This window comes from Schistocerca piceifrons, chromosome 3, assembly GCF_021461385.2.
Source record: "Schistocerca piceifrons isolate TAMUIC-IGC-003096 chromosome 3, iqSchPice1.1, whole genome shotgun sequence".
NCBI classification, from domain to species: domain Eukaryota; kingdom Metazoa; phylum Arthropoda; class Insecta; order Orthoptera; family Acrididae; genus Schistocerca; species Schistocerca piceifrons.
Genome location: NC_060140.1, coordinates 848,665,395 through 848,685,162, shown reverse-complemented (window position 1 = coordinate 848,685,162; position 19,768 = coordinate 848,665,395). Strand labels below are relative to the sequence as shown.

General features: G+C 40.6%; 1 protein-coding gene across 1 annotated transcript in view; it reads left to right on the top strand.

Moving 5' to 3' along the window:
• The first annotated feature begins 3,031 nt into the window (after window positions 1-3,031).
• LOC124788129 (inactive selenide, water dikinase-like protein) overlaps window positions 3,032-19,768 on the top strand; it is a 67,158-nt gene continuing 50,421 nt past the window's right edge. Inside the window, exon 1 of the mRNA XM_047255268.1 lies at window positions 3,032-4,396. Within this exon, the coding sequence (XP_047111224.1) occupies window positions 3,153-4,391 (1,239 nt within the window). The 5' untranslated portion in view covers window positions 3,032-3,152 and the 3' untranslated portion in view covers window positions 4,392-4,396. The remainder of the gene's footprint in view (window positions 4,397-19,768) is intronic.

Sequence of the window (19,768 nt, the reverse complement as noted above, 5' to 3'; positions counted from 1 at the left end):
TTAGAGCTGAAGCTGTTTTTTCTTTCATCCTTAATAAAATTGTTTTATGGAATAGAACCTGTCCTTTTTGATCCTCCTGAAAGTCCTGGCGGAACTGATCCCCGAGTTACAATGCAAGAATTGCTCATTCAAAACAATGTTTTCACAACAAATGCGTAGTGCATATACATCCAGATCTTCAGGGTTTCTGAAATGAAATGACATAAGCAACAATGTGTTGGTGTGCAACAACGTTAGCTCCATTCACGTAAAGCAGGTCGTAACGTACACTTCGGTTTAACGGTAGAATGCTAGGGAAGTGCAACCAGTCTACAAAGGAGACTGCTTGCTAATCACTTGTTCCACTGGTTCTAGAGTATTGGTCAAGTGTGGGAGACCATACCAAATAGGACTAACAGCGGAAATTGAACATATACAGAGACAGGCAGCATATTTGTTTAATCCATGGCAGAGTTTCACAGAGATACCGAAGGAACTGAACTGGAAGGCTCTTGAAGATAGCTGTAAACCATCCCGAAAAAAAAAAAAAAAAAACAAAGTTTCAACAACCGGCTTTAAATGGTGGCTCTAGGAATATATTACAATTCCCAACATATTGCTCACATAGGGATCGTGAGAATCAGATCAGAATAATTACTGCATGCACAAACGCATTCAAACCATCATCCTTCCCACACTCCATACCTGAATGAAATAGGAAGAAACCCTAAAAACTGGTACAGTGGGATGTACCATCCACCATGCACCTCACAGTGGTTTGCCAAGTATAGATGCAGAGGTAAATGGAAATGTTGTGATATATGAGAGTTACCTAGACCATCATAAAAAGAATTTAAAAAACTTTACTGTTCAGACAGCACTGTAGCTGATTATATACTGGAAGAGTTAAAAACCAGAGCAGTATGAATTTTAGACACTGCAAATCTTTTACGACTACCAATGATCTTAGCTGGGGTTGGTGTAGGAGCTGCATAAATGGAAGGAAGTTAAGAAAATGAGAATTGACAAAGGAAAGAAAAAGGTGGGTGTACAGATGGCATGGTGGCAGTAATGAGGAAATGGTTGGGCAAAGGGGATGGACCAAGGACAACGATTAGCGTATAGTATATCAATGTGTTTGCTAAACACAGAATATGTTATAGAGGAATTCCATGCCTCTTACGCTATAGTTGGGGGGGAGGGGGGGTGGCGGAAAGCCTGACAACATGGTTTCAAGCATATCTGTTACAATCTGCAACATTAAACTGAGCGACATGTTCCACAATTGGATAGTTTGCAGTCACATGCAAACTGCAAAGTTGATAGAGAATTTGACTGCATTCCCTGGAGCAAATGGGAACTTACCCTGCTACCCACGTAGTCTCAATAATCCCTATCCTTCATCTGTCCCATCTCTCATCCCCTTTCTTTCTCTAGTTCCTAAGACAGTCTCCCATTCTCCCTTGTCATTTTTTCATTCCACACTTGGGCTTCACTTATATTCGTTTTCTTACCTAATTCTCTTGACGTCTTCCTTTTTCGGTACTATTTTCCCAGTATTTCTTCTAACAGTTTCTACTCTGCCCATTAACAGTTTAACACTGTACAAAATTATTACTGTTTCACCACTCTATTGAAAATTGTAAACAATGTGATGCTATACCAATAAATTGTCGACGTTAACAACCTGACAGTCACAGGAGCCGCAATTAATAGTCAAGGGTAACGTCGCAATACGAAAATATTACAACAAAACAACTGACAAATTAACAGGATCTGTATGGGAATTTGAAGTTTCGGCCAGGGTACGAAAACACTTTGTGAGATGTAGGCATGTGTCCGTTGTTCAGTCTACAAGGAAATACTCTAGAAACGAAGAACACTCTTCTAGCGATACGCTTACACCTGCTATACGTACATATACAACCATTAACATTATTTCACCTAATATGAGAACTATATGTCCTGATTAATGGCGTGTTTAAAATTGTTCAACGAAGTTGCCGATTTCATCTCGAAGCACATAATTTTCCAATCACGCCGAGAAAACCGGTGACTCACAAACTTTCTGAACTTTAATTGCGTCTCGTTTATTTATGTTTCATTAACTTTTAGCTAGTCACAGGCGATTCTGGATTGAAATCAGTAATTTTGTTAATTTACAACATCATCAACCCACCTGCCACTCGCATTTAATAGTAACTTCATAGCTGAAGTTTTTTAGTACGACGAACACGCAAAATATTTTTTTCACAAAAAGATGACAGCGTCCCACTTCGTATCTTAGTCTCTATCATGTGCTGTGTGATATCCGACTATCTGGTAACACTTCTGCCAAAACGAATATTAAATCGTATTTTCAACTACGCAAAGTATTACAAAGCAAACTACATTAGTATATTTTCAGGCATTACATGTCTCGTCTATTAGGAGGTAAACCAAGCAAAATTGGGCGTTATTACGATGATACTACGAACGGACAAGATGTAGTGGTACCCAAGCGTTCCCGCGCATACTTCGTATTCCTCGACAGAAATGTTACTTCCTCTCTCACCCATAATACAAAGTTAAGTTGCTCTTTCTATTTCTGCTTTTCATATTGGTATCACTGTCATCGTTACAGAGCTTAAAGATCACAGTACTGCTTATGGACTTCCTGAGCCGTAGGGGCGGAACACATGCGCACAACTAAGTTCTTAGAAAAATGTGCAATGTGAAAAAGGCTTCTATGCAAATCCAAAATTGATATTCTTACTTTAAGAATCTATAATAGTATTTATAAGGAACAACTTACCAATATTGCCTTCATTTAACACTTAAAACGCTATTCATTCATATGTTTATTTCTCAGTAACAGGTCTAAGTCACTTTATGTTGTTTGAAAACATAATTTATCTTAAAAAAATGTATATGAAGAATGTTTTAACTAACAATTAGGATTTTTGCTCTGAAAAATTTCTTTGCTATTTCATGTATCGAGAGCAAGGAAGTTCAGTGCAAAGAGCCACCAATGGAAAGCACCCTACGTAATCCCGCCGACCAAGCGCTCGGAACAATAGAACGCCATCGTATCGCCATTTTGTAATCTGTCGAGAGGTTGGAGGCATTGAGCGTTTAGTAGTGTTGTGTAATATTTGATCATTTTTACCAACTTTTCTGCAAATTGCGGCAGTATGGCAGAACTTCAGGGGCCAGCAGTGTCGCAAGATGCGTTATCCGTAGCACAGTTGGAGTTAGGAGGTAATCCAAACGCATTTGCATTAAGGAGGCCTTTTGATCCTGTTGCACATGAGTTAGACGCTACTTTCCGTCTGACGCGTTTTGCTGATCTGAAAGGATGAGGGTGTAAAGCTCCTCAGGAGGTTCTGTGGAAACTCCTCGAGGGGCTCCAGCAAGACGATAACAATGCACAGGATGAACATGCACACTTCATGCATATGCATATTCCTCGTATTGGAATTGGTATGGATTCCTCCGTGACTCCACTGAGGCATGGAGGGCTGTGCCTTGTGCAAACAACAGATTTCTTTTATCCATTAGTTGATGATCCCTACATGATGGGTAAGATTGCTTGTGCCAATGTGTTGAGTGATCTTTACGCCATGGGTGTTACGGAATGCGACAACATGCTGATGTTACTTGGTGTGTCAACAAAAATGACTGAAAAGGAAAGGGATGTTGTTATTCCACTGATTATGAGAGGATTTAAGGATTCGGCGTGGGAGGCAGGCACCACCGTGACAGGAGGTCAAACTGTTGTGAATCCCTGGTGTACAATTGGAGGTGTAGCGACATCTGTGTGCCAACCAAATGAATATATTGTTCCTGATAATGCAGTTGTTGGAGATGTATTGGTTTTGACTAAGCCTTTAGGCACACAAGTAGCAGTTAATGCACATCAGTGGTTAGAGCAGCCAGAGAGATGGAACCGCATTAAACTTGTTGTGTCAGAGGATGATGTTAGAAAGGCCTATCAGAGATCGATGGATTCCATGGCAAGACTTAATCGTATAGCAGCTCGTTTGATGCACAAGTACAACGCTCATGGTGCGACGGATGTTACAGGCTTTGGATTACTTGGTCACGCCCAAAATCTTGCTAGACATCAAAAGAACGAGGTGTCTTTTGTGATTCACAACTTACCAGTTATAGCAAAAATGGCAGCTGTTGCAAAAGCATGTGGTAATATGTTTCAACTTCTCCAAGGACATTCCCCTGAGACATCAGGGGGGTTGCTAATTTGCCTACCAAGAGAACAAGCAGCAGCATACTGTAAAGATATTGAGAAACAGGAAGGTTACCAAGCATGGATAATTGGCATAGTAGAGAAAGGGAACCGCTCTGCAAGAATAATTGATAAACCTCGTATCATTGAAGTTCCAGCAAAAGAAAAGGATGGAGAGTTGTGGTAATACAAGTAAGTTGTAATAATTTACTTTTCTGTATCTCATATTAAAGATGTTTAAGTTTCTGTATTGGCAGACTAAAATAGTGTTAATCATTCAGATATCTATTGTGTGAAATGAGAATTGGAGAACTTATTTTATTTGCTGTAATGAAATCCTGCTTTATTTGCGTAATGGTGACCTACTGGATGTAATAATGTTTTACTAAAACATGTATTTAAATGCACATTGTAGAATTACAGCATGTTTTTGATGTCAGCAGTAAGAGTTGTTTACTCCAAGATTTTGTAGTTGGTTAATGTTGCTTGACAGCTTGTTTACCACAAGTTCACTTTATTTTGCCTTTTCTGTGTCTAGAGAAACTCATTTAGCTTATTGCTGTTGTTGCCAGTGTTACTTGAGTGTTTAATAATTAACATCTGTTAGCATATGTCAAAATATTCAGCATTTTAAAATCAGTTTTCGGTTCTGTAAAGGAAAATTTAAGATTTCATCTTCAAATTTATGTTTCGTTTTTACATTAAAGCTCACTCCAAACTATGGAGAAAACGTTGACTATTTGCAACTGAAACTGATGATTGTACCAGATTGAACTGTCTTTTTATAATCACACTGTTTATTGCACTTTTGCGTTTAAAAACTAAAACTGCAAGGTAAATTCATAAAACCTGTATTACATAGGTGACCAGTCTTGTATGGATATGTTGGCACATGTTATGTACTTTGTATTGTCTGTATACTGTGAAAAGTGAGAGGAGTGGGCATGTATGTATATACTTGTTCCTATATGGGAGATTTGAAGTTAAGGATATTAGCTCAGTAACTTAGCAGTAAAAATGTTCAATTTAAACTCAATCTTATATTTGTACAGGTGACTTGCTTTCAGTGTATTGAAAGTGATTCCGATAAGAGTCAGAATATTTCTGTCGACTCACCAGAGTTTCCCTGTAAAACTAACAGTGCATCTAATTTAACACTCTCAACTCGTCATTCAATATTTTCACGATTCTTGTGATGTCTGCATGTTGTAGTGTAGTAATGCTTAGAGTTGAATTAGATTAAGGTGTATAATATAATGTGCAGCATGAAATGAAAAGTGAAGTGCCAACAGTATGGTCTACCAGTGGAATTTCTGGTGACATGGGGTGGCCATAGTTATTCATCAGAACAACTATGCTATTACCCTCCTCTGAGTTACACATAAAGTCACAGGCTATTTGAACAACACTATAGGTGATGGTCTTAACTGAGAAGCCGAAACAATGTGACCTCCTGCTTCGTAGCTAATTGACCTCTTTTTGAAATGCAGTACAGCAGTGTCTCTTTGTAACATGGATTCAGCTACTTGACAGGTTTCTAATGGTACACGACACTAGATGTCGGTACACAGGTCATGCAATTTCAGTAAATTATGGGCATGTGGTTTGTGGGTGTGGAGCTGGCGGGTGATACTGTACCAAGTGGATTTCATTGTGTTCTGATCAGGTGAATTTGATGGCAAAACACGACTTCACTCTTATGCCCCTTAAACCACTGTAGCTTGGTCCTGATATTCGATGTGGACAGTTATCCTGCTGGAAGATGCCATCACTGTTGAAGAAATAAGCATGAGGGAAAGCAGGCAGTCCACAAGGTAGACATGATCCGCAGTGGCCATTGTGCATCAGATTCCTATCATTGGCCCCATGGAAGCCCTGGTGAAAGTGCACCATAGCATAATAGCAACCCCACTGAGCAACCATCTGTGGTACAGTAGGTATTTCAAGCTGCTGGTCACGTGGCCGACTGCAAATCCAGACATGACCATTAACTTGGTGTCATAAGAAACTTGTTTCATGCGACCGACCCATTTCCTTTGATCCATGGGCCAATTTCTATGGTCCTTTATTCACTACAATCACAAATGACAATGTCATCGGGTCAAGCTGGCAATATGTAAGGTTAGTCAGGCGTGGAGCCCCATGTTCAACATTGTGCATTCAGTTGTCTTCACTGAAACGCTTCTGCCATCACAAACATTGTACTGTACAGATTGCTGTCTATCTTGCATTACGGTGTTGGCATACCTCTGACCTCCATGTTCTGTGATGTATGGAAGTGCAACACTTTGTCACCTACTCCTTGTTTCACTGCCCTAGAACCTCCTTCCATAAATGCTCATGACAGTATGTGTAAACGACCTTCTTGAAACTAGTGGATGTGATCCAAATTCAAAGAGCTGTAACACTTTAAAATAAGTTAATCTTACAGTATGGAAAAGGAATAGTGTGTTAAATTGTACACAAGTTGGAACATATTTTCACTACAGTTTAAAATTAAACTTGTCATGCACAGTTTAACATTTTTTTTCTCATCAGTTATTGGAACTGAATTGTTGGGTGCAGCGGTGCTTTAATGACTGATGGCGAAACTGTGGGATTGAATTGTAATGTTTGAATTCTGCCCTTTCCAAACTAATTTTAAGGATTATGTGCTAAATAAGTAATTTGAAGTGTAGTTTACATGCATAAAAATATTTATGTAATACCAGTAGGGTGGCATCTACAGGACATTGATAGATTTTCTGCTAATGTGTATTTTGCAACAGCTTTCAGTTGTTTAAATCACATTTATCTAGTGTTACAGTTTTGGGAAATACGGAAGCATCCGATCCCGCCCGTCTGCTTTGACCCATGACGTCACAAATATGGCGGAAACAAAAACAAACATACACACTTTCCACAAGAAGCCTAATGATACTAACGGGACAAGCGCGGGAAATGGGGTGTTTTGGGTGGGGGGGGGGGCAAACTAAATATAAACAAATTTAGACGCCTTGCGTAGCTACAACGTGTAAGTGAAGACAGCCATGCATGAATACCCACCCACCTCCCCAGGGGTCGTAACCCCTGCAACCCATATAAGATAAAGATGCTTCAGTAGCTGATTAGTGTTTTTTGTCTTTTTAAAAAAAAAAATCTCACGGGATAGAACGAACAGATCAGAAAGATAAATATAACAAACTAAAACAGAAATTGGAGGAAACATAATTAACATAAGTAATAAGTGTTTTTAAATTTAAAAAAAAAAATCTCACGAGATAGAACGAACAGATCAGAAAAGTAAATAAAATAAGATAAAACAGAACTGGAGACAGCCACACTCAAACCAAACTCCGCGCCGTCATGACGTCACACACGACAACACCCTTACGTCACAGGTCAAAGCAGACGCGTGGGATCGGACGCTTCTGTCGACCCCAGTTTTGATTATGCTGTTATTGTGGATTAATAGAGCTACTGCTACTTAGTGGCAGCTCTGATTTCTTGCTGTTAAATTATTGCCTGTTCAATCATTTTTCTGTTAATATTGTTGTTCCACTCATAGCAGTGTCATAGTAGGGTGCTGGCGAGTTGAAAAAACATTGCAGATGGGATGTATTAACAAACTGGATTTTCAGTTGGAATGATTCACTACAACCAGTATGTCTTAAAATATAATGGCAGTACCGTATTTTAATCCAGGTATCCTCTACAGTTTGCCGATTTCAGCACTGCAGTGGCTTTTACGTGGGTCCCGAAGTAGATGTCATCTACTTTAATAATTTGATTTTACTGCTTACATTAATATTCCAGGCAATAATGAAGACTGCTCTAACTTGTGTTTTGCTAATGACATAATTGTCTCTGGTTTCAATTGGTATAGTGTAATTATTTGTCCATGAATCACTTTAAAAACCGTATTGGAAATAAATTCTGAAAATATGTAATTACATTGAAAATATAAATTTGCTGTAATGACATCAGATGATTTTTCTATATTTCATTCTATTTGCCACGAATGTGTGTAATGAGTGTCGTCTTGTATGCTGGTGCCTCTGCTCCTATCAGTTCATCCGTATCCAAGAAAATCTTGCTTGTGATGAAAAGCTGATCATTGGCATAGCGCAAGGTTTAGGTAGGAAGGTGACGGATTGTTTTGAAAGTCAGTGAAAGAATAGGACTGCAAAATATATGTTGTGCTGACAGTCAGATCTGTTGTGTAGCCGGAGGTCCAAGACATCAGTGACAGTAATCTTTCCATATTACATTCACATCAACTGGACATGTGAATCCTGCCTTGTGATTGATGCAGACATTTTTAATTTCATGCAGAATAACTGTTGCCAATGTTTGCTCTCTTTTATGGATATTGAAAATTGCCTGGTAAATTTACACACATTGTGTTATTAAATGGGTAAATATCCGATGATTATTTTAGCCTGTATTATGTAAAATTGGTAAACACCAATTGCTTAAAGAATCCAACTCACATATAAAAAAAACTTCAAATGTCTGATTACTTTACAAATGAGTCCGTCACATATTTGTCGTTAAGTGTATAAGTGAGAAAAAGTTTAGAACAGGTTTTGAAATTATGCTTAAAGTTCATTGGAAGTTAGTTGGTTTTGTGTTCCACAGATAATTTGCACAGTAAATCGTAGTGGTGTAGAATCAGACATTTGGTATTCACATCACAAACTGTAAAGGTTGAAATTACATGTAAATTCTGTTGGAAGTTGCTAACGCGCTCATTCTGCACTGTCAGTTACCCTGCCTCAAGACAAACACGCAGTTTCTAACGGTAACGCTTATTATATTAATCAGTATAACATAATATTATATGTCTTAATTCAGTGAATAATTGCAAAATATCGAAAAAACATTTATTTGTCCCTGGAAGTTGTTAGCTAAGCATCCTACAACTAGGTTTGGATTCCAGGATAGTCACCAAGTAATGTAGATGTCCTATATTATCTGTGTAAAATTTCAAAAGGCGGTGGGGGAGGTGTGTGTGTGTGTGTGTGTGTGTGTGTGTGTGTGTGTGTGTGTGTGTGTGCAGTGTAAATTTTATTGTCTTTCTGCTTGTATTCCTGTTGATGTAAAAATCATTACTGGTGATTGCCATGTCTGCTGCTATACCAACACTTAATGCTCCACCAAACATATGTTGCACATTTTTAGAAGCAGCATCACTGTTCTTGAACTTTGCTTGTCATTCATACTATTGTTGATTTGTTCTGGTTTTCTGCGCCATTATACACTGTTTAACAATAAATTATGTAGAACACATGGAGTTGGTGTTCTGCAAATTAATTCTGCCATTGAATAAAATCATCTTGGTTCTCAAGCCACATGAATGCCAATAAAATTCGATGGCTAGCTCTGACATCGTCGTCTGGAATAAAACTACTGTCAGAACTGGCAATATTCCCTACTTATATACCTACCGTAACGACCGCTGGCACCAGTCTGAGAGGGCCAAAATAACGTGTGAACAGAAAGCGAGTTGGGCAGTTAACAGCAGCTCCAGTCCGCTGTGGGGCCGAGTGATGTCAGGTGGCTCAAGGGGCCGGCGCCAGGTTTGAAACTGCCGTTCCCACCTCCCTACAAGTGTTAAGCAGCCACCGTTGCTTCCTTTCGACATCCAAAGTCCACCGCCCAGCTCCTGCTTAATGTGTACCCCTGGTCTCTGTTGAAATTGTTGCTGTTCATTCTAATATCGGCCTCCTCTTTTATAACTGAGTCCCAGCATGTTGATGCATGGGCCAAGACTCTTGTGTTCTCACACCTTATTTTGTGATCGTTTTTGATGCAGTGCTCAGCTATGGCTAACTTGTTGAGCTCCCTTTGCTTAATATGTCCCTTGTGCTTCGTACAATGCTCTGCAAGTGGGTGACTTGTCTGGTCCATGTACACAAAACATATTAAGCAAAGGGAGCTCAACCCGAGTCGGCCATAGCTGAGCATTGCCTCGAAAATGGTCACAAAATACAGTTTGATGACACAAGATTCTTGGCTCAACCGTCAACATACTGGGACTCAGTTATAAAAGAGGCAGTTAAGATTTGAATGAACAGCAACAATTTCAACAGAGACCAGGACTACACACTTAAGTGGGGGGTGGGCTTTGGATTTCGAAAGGAAGCAACAGCAGATGCTTAATGCTTCTAGGGAGGCGGGAGCGGCAGTTTCAAATGTAGTGCTGGTCCATTGCGCCACCTGACGTCACTCGGTCCGACATTGGGTTGGAGCTGCCATGAGCTGCCCAACTCATCCTCCATGCACGCGTCATTTCAGCCCTCTCTTAATTGGTGCCAGTGGCCATAATCATAGGTATATAAGTGAGGAATAGTGCCAGTCCTGGCAGTCAGTAGTTTTACTCCTGATGACGATGGCAGAGCTAGCCATTGAAAGCTCGAGAATTTTATTGGAATTGATGCAGTTTGCAAATTGAAGATTTTATCGAGTCATGCCCCCGCGAAAGACTTGGAAGACATTCTGCCATTGGTGAAGCAAAGCTGCTATGCTGCCAACCTACACACGATAGAGGTAGTGACCTTGTTTTCACTGCTCCTGTCTTAACTTTGGGCCACAAGTGTCAAGAGAGAATTCAATTTTAAAACAGTTTACAGTAGTCCTTCAAGACAAAACTTGTATTTCTGCTGTGAAGTGTATGCAATAAAATTTGTTTTGTGAGATTTAGAGTGTATAGGGTGGAGAAAAATTGTCACGAAATTTTAACCTGGATAGCTGATGCACAACACGCTCCGATTGGCTGTGGGATTGCCCTGTTGCTGGATGCTCTGGACAATGCATGACCGCGAATGCTTTGCCTGCTGGAGATCATGATGTATCCAAGGCGAGGGACGTTTGTATGTGTGAACCGACACCAAAGTGCTGCCCACCAACCAACGAATGGCAACAGAGCAATCCTACAGTCAACTAGGCTGTGTGGTGTCAAGTTTCTGTAGTTTAAAAATGGTGCGTTGTCGACCTACACAACATTACTATTTTTGGTTCCTACTGGCTTCAGCTACCCAGGTTTAATGTTTTGTGACACAATTTTTCTTCATCCTATATAATAGACTGAAATTAAGTAGACGCTTTGTTGTAGAGATGGATTTGAATAAGTTCACTAAGGAATTAAATACAGTATTATGATGTAGATCTGCTGTTATCTAAAGAGTCAAAATATTTTTTCCTTCCCAAGCAGAATTTCCCTGTAGCGCATTAATAATTTTTTACTCCCCGTTTTGTAGTAGAAATGATAGCATGTCTTTGGAGTCTCCTTTTTTTTATATATAAAATTTGTAACCCTTTTTCACTTGAATTGAGATGTTGTGTCGAGTTTGCAATCATCATTTGATCTTCTGATTGAATTGGGTATAAAGATAAAGTTGTTCAATGTTTTGATCTTGCTCACACATTTCTATAAGCTCATCAAATGTCAGTTCCTGGGCATGTGAATCCAACAGTTCTTGAATGTTTTCACCAATCACTTCCAAATTTCTAGTAATATCGACCACTTCCTAATCACATTATCAATTTAATCAGGCTCTAGGTTTCAGTCATGGCAAAAAAATACACAGATTTCTTCCAGGCACCATTTAAAGTACTTTGTTTGTGTGTGTGTGTGTGTTTTAAGTTTCATTCCAAAATTGTCCAGTAACTCTCATGGTATGTGAAACATTAAATTGCTTCTAAGTCTTCAACAGGGAGCTCATTTTGTCTCATAGTTCATGGAGATATGCAAATAACTGTCCTGTGTAGTAAACCTTAAATGTTTTAATGACACCTTGGTCCATAGATTGAAGCCAGCTGGTCGTATTCAGTGGCAAAAATGCTGCTTTTCACAAGCACGTCAAATTAATTGGAGTAAAAGCAGGATGACTTGGTGCATTGTCAATTAATAGCATCACTTTAAATGAGATTTGTTTTAATTGGCAATAATGTTAATCAGGTATGGAGTGATGACCAAACAAGTCAAAAACGGAATCTGTCACGGAAGCTCAAAATTTCTGTCAATCCAGCTTTAGATGTATTTTTAAAGCATTTGGATTTTCTGATCACAAACTGAGTGATTTTAATTTACAGTCACAAGCTGCATTTGCAACTCTCAGTTGATCTTGGGCAGCTTTAAAACCTGGAAAGATATTCTCTTCATGCACAATAAGTTCTTTTAGGCACCTTCTTCTGGAACAGACCCGTTTCATCTACATTGAATATTGTTTGGCATGAATAGCCGCCTTCTTCTATCATTACCTTGAGTTACTCTGGAGAGAGCCACAGTCTCTTAATCAACACTGGCCACATGTATTTTAAGTTTATAGAAGTTTCTTACAAAAAATATTTTTTTGGAGCTGACTCCACCGAATTTTTTTTTATAGTAAGTGTCTATATCGTCATTAGGAGTGCATTACAAAAAATTGAGCTTTTTATAGATGTTCAGCTCGTCAGTTCAGTGGCTGACATTTCATTATCTACACAAGTTACAATCGGAACTTTCCCATCTTTAATCCTTTTGCTGCTACAGACGTGCTCTCTGCATTAAAGATTTTTTATATATCGGGTGATGCAGCTAAGTCATAACACCCCTTGTTTCTCCCCAACTGTAATAGATACAAAGATGCTGTTTGGACAGTGAATTGCAGGGATAGGGCTACTTGTATACATCACATTTCATGTTTGTGCTGTTTTTTATTAAAGAGATATGAGGCCAACTTTGGTTTTTTAAATGGGACCCTATGTTAAATTTTAGCGTAACATGATGGGCTTAAAAAGTGGTTTCAAATATCTGTATATCATAATATTTAGGCAAATAGTACGTGAGTCCTTCCTTACACACACACACACACACACACACACACACACACACACACACACACACTTACCCGACAATAGTAATACTTACTGTGATATTTTGCGCAAAAATTAACTGATGATGTCGGACAAATATTATTCAGTTGTTTGACAACTGTGATACCAAAATAGGAGACAACGTACAGTATTAAAATACTACAAGATGTTAATATGTTTTAAGTAACAGAAATACAAATGTAAATGAGGAGGAGCTTATTGGTCACAATTACTTCATACGTATTTATTTTTTATTTGAAAATATTTACTATTGTTCGCAATACGAAGCAAATACACACAAAGATGCAAAATACATACTGTACATGATACAAAACTTTACTGAAGCATGTGCTCAAAATGTTTCCCCTCTGCTGCAATGCACATTTGTAGTTGCCGTTCGAACGATTTGTGAATGGCTGTGAGGGTGTCACTTGAGATATCAGCACACGCTTCGATGATACGTTGCTTCATGTCGTCGGGTGTAGTTGGTATTTGAGCATACAATTTGTTTGATTGCTCCCCACAAAAAAAATCAAGAGGGGTCAAATCAGGAGACTGGGCTGGTCACTTCACTTCAGCACACCATCCTATCCAACAATCCAGGAACTTTTCATTTAACAGCTCTGTTGCCACATGAGAAGAATGAGCAGAACAGCTCTCATGTTGGAACCACATGCACTGACGTGTAGTGGTACCTCTTCCAGCAAAATGGGCAGATCCTCTCGCTGGAACTGTGCATAGCTATTTCTATTTAGTATACCCGGAATGACGTACGGCCGCACAATGACTTTTCCGATGGTGCTGCACCACACGTTAACACTCCACGGTTGCTGATGCTGTACCTGTCGAAGCCAATGAGGGTTCTCTATTGACCAGTAATGCATATTGTGCAAATTCACATTACCGTGGCTGGTGAAAGTCTCTTCATCAATTAAAAAAACTCCCATTGAAAAAATCTTTAGATCATCTCCTAGGTGCTGCAGAGGAAAGTGGCAAAATTCCTGACGCCGTTCTAAATCCACACTGGAGAGTGATTGATGTAATGAGAGGTGAAACGGGTGAAATCTATGCTGGTGCAATATGCGTACAGCACTTCTCTGACTTACACCACATTCCGAGGCGATACTTCGTGATGAAACAGTAGGGTCGTTATGCACCAATGCTAGAACGCTTTCTTCATGCACCTCACCAAGTTGTAGTTTTCTGCCTTGTCCTCTGTATGGCGTTCCATGATCCCAGTTAAAATAGTTTCTTGCAAACATGTGCAAGAAGCTGGTGCATAGAATGCTCTTGATCAGGATACAGCTCTCCATATTGCTTTATTGCTCTAACAGCATTCCTTCTGCTTGTACCATACAGTAGAAGCATGTCTAACTTTTCTTTGTTGGTGTACATGTCTGCCCCAAGAAACTGTGACGGAAATGCACTGTCTCATTACCACAGCAGCACATTTATACCCTTCTCTCCAGCTAACTTATGTGTCACCTTGTGGAATTATCGAGAAGCAGGAAAACAATGCCTTCCCTGCTAAGTTCCTCAGTGGTCAACAGGAAACGTCACAATGGACAATGCTGCTTCGAAGGACGAATACGATACGGGAACATATCTGTGTCTCAAAAACTATTTGCCAAAATATTATGATATATACATATTTGAAACCGTCTTTTTAAGCCCATCATGTTACGCTAAAATTTAACATAGGGTTCCATTTAAAAAACCAAATAGGGCCTCATATCTTTGTAATAAAAAATAACACAAACATGAACTGTGATGTATTCAAGTAGTCCCTGTCCCTGCAATTCACTGTCCAAACGGCATCTTTGTATCTATTACAATTCTGGAGATACAAGGAGTGTTATGACTTAGCTGCCTCACCCTGTATAATACTGCTTGCCAAATGCTGGTGCTTGTGTTGAGAGATGGCAATATGAAATACTTACCTTCATATTTTTCGAAAATTAATTGGTGAAAAAATTTGAATTTTGTTCATCTTACGGTCTTATATCTTCGCACGATAAGACTGAATTTCTTTCCATTATATGTCATAGTTACTATGCAGGATTTAATAAAGTAAAACATTGCGCAAAATTTTAAGATCTTGCAGAGGTAAAAATGCATTCCTTAGACTTTTCCTGTGGTTGATTTTAATTTGCAGTGAATGAAATGTAGGTAAAAGATGGAAATTTTTTTTTTTGTATTGAGAGCAGAATTGAAATCTCATTTTGTTCTTGATTTAAGGGCTTTTATATTTGAAGGGTGATCACGAACAGTGCACCTATTCACTTCCTTGTGCATAACAAATCGTGTCATAACAATCGTCATATTTCATACATGATTCAGGATATCAAAATTAGATATTTTTGCACACAATGAGGCACGTACATTGTATGATAAATACTTGAAACTTTGTCGCTCTGTGGCAGCACTGAGTTTGTGGCTCAGGAAGCATGCAGACATCTGTAGCACTGTAAGGAAAACCAAGCGGCGCTCATATATTTGTCCATAGCATCTGGGGGGGAATGATGTAGCAGGGTGTGTAACCATGCCCACAGATGCCAGTGTTGAAAAGCCTCTTGGAGGCCTCAAGATTCTTTTGTGAGGCATATGTTTCGAGCAAGGGCTCGCAAGCTATTGCGGGAACTATTTCCTTTCTTTGTGCTGCAGTCAACAGTCTTGAGTATACTTACTTCACTTCCATTCTTGTTTTGGCTGCTATTGATGTTCACCGTATTATTTCACTAGTTTCTGCTGTATTTCACCATCATCATCATTCATTTCCCCAATCGCTTTGTGGCTGAAACAGTTTTGGTCCTCCTCCTGGGTTTGACATCCATTCTAAAAAAAATTTTCTGTAGCGTTGACCAACTGGAGAAGAATGCATTCGCTTAAAAGCCAACATGGCAGCCACTCCATTGTGGTGGGGTTGTTATGTATCCTTTTGGTAGAACCTCCTGACAACACAGGGGTCATACTCTTGATGACTGAGCTGCTAATGTCATACTTGGGTCAAAGAGTTAATGTCTATTTTATTGGGGAATCAGGACTCCCAGCAACAGCTCTCATGCTGTATTATCTTTGCTGTGGCTAGGTGGTGAGTCTTTGCTGTGGCTAGGTGGTGAGCCTTTGCTGTGGCCAGGTGGTGACTGGGGAGAACCTTCGATCAGAGTAAGTGGCATCAGGACAGGTGTTTTGGGCTAAAACATATTGAATTGAACGAATGCAATTCTGCTATCTCAACAAACATATCTAAGAAAGAAAAGAAACACACAGTGCAAGGTATGTTGTGTGGGAAGGCACACACATCTGGAAACGCACGGCTCGGGCACTGGAGAGTGTCGAAGCCTGAGGCTGAACTGTAGTGACTGTGTGTTCTGATTTGTTTGGGTTTCTGAATACAGAAGATATGCAACCCTTTTGCCATCTGTATATTGCAGATGGATGACCTGAGCCTGACAACATTCCTATGCATGTGCTGCATTCCTCCACACAGTTCTTGTATGGTCTGCTGGCACAATAATGTTGATGATAGCAGTGCAACATGTACCAGTTCACTGCAGAAATGTGTATGGCAAAGCAGATGGCAATGAGAGAGCTGCGGCAATGTCATATGCAGAGTATTTTCCAGGCAGATGTAACCATCATTCCATGTCTGTGGCCATTCATAGATGCCTCAGAAGAGTGGGGAAGTTGCATGTAGGTGTTTTCTGCCTGAGGTTTGTCCATTGTACAGTATAGCAGTAGCACTTCATGCTTGGTACTTGCAAATACTATCCTCAGGCTAGTGTTTGCCCTCTGTTAACTGCCAAAATGTTAAGTCTTCCATGCTTACTACAGCTGGAGCAGGACGAGGAGAGGACCCAGCCACCAGCACTTGGGTGGTGATACAGGCACTGCATAAGGATAAAAGTTCCGTGTGGTGTGTTGTCCATGAACACTGTATCCATCCATACCATCTGCAGAAAGTCCAGGCATTATGGTAGGAGGACTACGCATGACGGGTGGAGTTTGCACAGAGGTACAATGCGTACTCCAGCCACAGTTCCCGAGCTTGGTATTTACGGATGAATGCACGTTTACCAGAGATGACATATTAAGATGATTACCTGACGTTGCCAGCTGCATTGGAAATGCTCTCAGAATCTAAATACAGTTCTTACTACACAGTGTGTATTTTTGTGTGATCTGGGCAAATGAAGTTCTGTAATAAGGACAGCTGTGTTTATGGCATTTTAAACTTGGACAATGTGTGTTTGGGCAGATGCAAATTCTCATGTTCAGATGATTCAGAATTACCAACACAGGATTGGTATTAACGTTGGGGAAGGCATAATTGGCGACCATATCATTGTGCCATATCTACTGCTAGACAGACTATCCTCACATTTATTAGAGATGTTTTGCCTACACTAATGGATTTAGTGCCACTAGATGTTTTGAAAGACATGAGGCTGCAACACGATGGATCTCCAGCACACTTTGATGTCGATATCTGAAATCACCTCAATGTCGCATTTTCCAGTTGATGGATTGGTAGAGGCGGACCACTTTCATGGCCAGCACGCTCGTCGGATCTGACACCTCTTGCCTACTTTCTGTGGAATAGCATGAAGAGTGTTGCATATGGCACACTTGTAATGTCAGCAGAGGACCTTATTGTTTGTCTACAGAGTAATTGAAATTTTTCAGAGACAACTGCACATATTTGCTCATGTGCGTGAGGCCTATAAGACCACTAATATAGGCTTTGCATTGACGTAGGAGGCATGCTGTTTGAAGCCTGTTTGTAATGGAGACAGAGCGATAGGCTGCTCATGTTGGTTTATCGACGTGATGTGGAATTCACATGCATCTCAGACTGCCACACTCTCCAGTGCCTTAGTTCTTTGTCTCTGGATATGGGTTCCTTCTTGAAAACTGGTCAGTGTGTGTTCCTGCACAGCATACTTAAGCATTGTCTGTATCGCCACAGATAAAACTCACTTCGCTGATACCATTCCCCAACACATTGTGGGTACCGTGCATTCTGTCGCAGTCTTACTGGCCGCAAGAGGATCATTGCTGGGGCTTGTATGTTGCTCTGTAAGATGTCAGTGAGTGGATTCCCCTCCATACCATGTTGGAAGCAGTAACAGTTAAAGTGCAAATTGCCACAGTGATCATCATTTGTGACATTTATTTATCTCCCTTGAAGTGACCAACTGCTCTCCCCCATTTCTCTCCTACTTGGGGATTTCAGAATGCACAGTCCATGTGGGGAAGTAATACTTAATCTGGTAGGGGTCTTCTGATTGACCAGTTTCTTTCTGATATCTATCTGTGTTTCCTCAACGACTGTACTCGTACCCACTTTAGTGCCACTCATATGACCTTTTCAGTTATCGGCCTTTCAGTCTGTTCTCCCAGTCTCATGACTTAGCTACATTGGTTACTCCAGATGGTATTTGTGACAGAGACCACTTTTCTGCCCCACCAGGGGGCTCGCCACTCTCTGATGGGTTTGTGCCTGGCTACCACGGGCCCCCAGCCTTTGCAGCATTTTTTCCCTTCCATGCTACATGTCTATCCTCTTGCTATTTTTTTCCCCCTCTCTTAGGTAACATGTCTGGGATGTTATTGGGAATGTTCTGCATTGTGTGTTGCTGATGTAAGAACAGTCTCGCTTTGTTTTGTGCTCCCTTTTCCTTTCTTTGTTTCCCTTTTCCTCTCGTTCCTCCGCTTCGGCATTTGAGGTTCCTCTTTTTCTTCTTCCTCCCTGTGCGCTCCTGAAGGCCGGCCCATGGTGACTGGGTAACACATAATTCCCAGCCCCGGGTTGACAGTAGGGTTTGCATGTACCTCCTGGTACAGGCGAGGCTCAGGGAGAGGTGATTGCCTGAGCTGCAATCTCCCCAAATTGCTGATTGGTCCCTCTGTCAGGTGTTTGGGAGTTGTGACCTGAGGTGTGAACAGTCACCTAAGACGGGTGTGCCACCTTGTGAAGGGAGCCTCCAGTTGGAAGGAGCACGCTTTCGGAGACGCTGGCAATCATGGGAGATTTTCTCGCAATGAGTCAATCATCTTCCCAATCAGCGTCCACGAAAAGTAAACATACTGAGGACAGTGATTCAAAGACACTTCCTGCTGCACTATGGTTCCTCATGGTCTCACGTACTGAAGACAGTCCTTCCCCACGGTCAATCCATTCATTATTCAGGAACATTTTGATGCAGCTGTCGGCCCTGTGAAATCCTGCTCTCATTTAAAGAGTGACACTTTGCTTTTGGATACTACTTCTGATTCTCAAGCACAACAATTGCTTGCTGCCTTACTTCTCCACAGCTACCATGTTTGTGTCGAGCCCTATAGAACTTTGAATTCTTCCTGTGGTGTAATTTACACCAGGCTGGTTGGCGGTCTGAGGCCAAAATCCAATCTTAAGTCTCTGGTCAGGGTGTCATTGCTGTCCATCATGTAATGAAAAATGTAGATTCCTCCTTAGTGCCCACCCACACTTTTTTTCCGCAGCCAAATGTGTGACCTGTGGTAGGGATGCAAACGAGAGCGATTGTCTGCCTCCTTCTCCCCTCTGTATCAACTGCAATGTTGACCATGCCACCTCCTCTCAGGATTGTCCCGTGTATCCTGATGAGCAGGCTGTCCAAGAGTTCCGGGTGAAGAAAAAAGTGCCTTACCCAGTCACTCGCAAGTTACTGGCTAGTTGCAAACCCTGTGTTCTCCCGTCTGGCA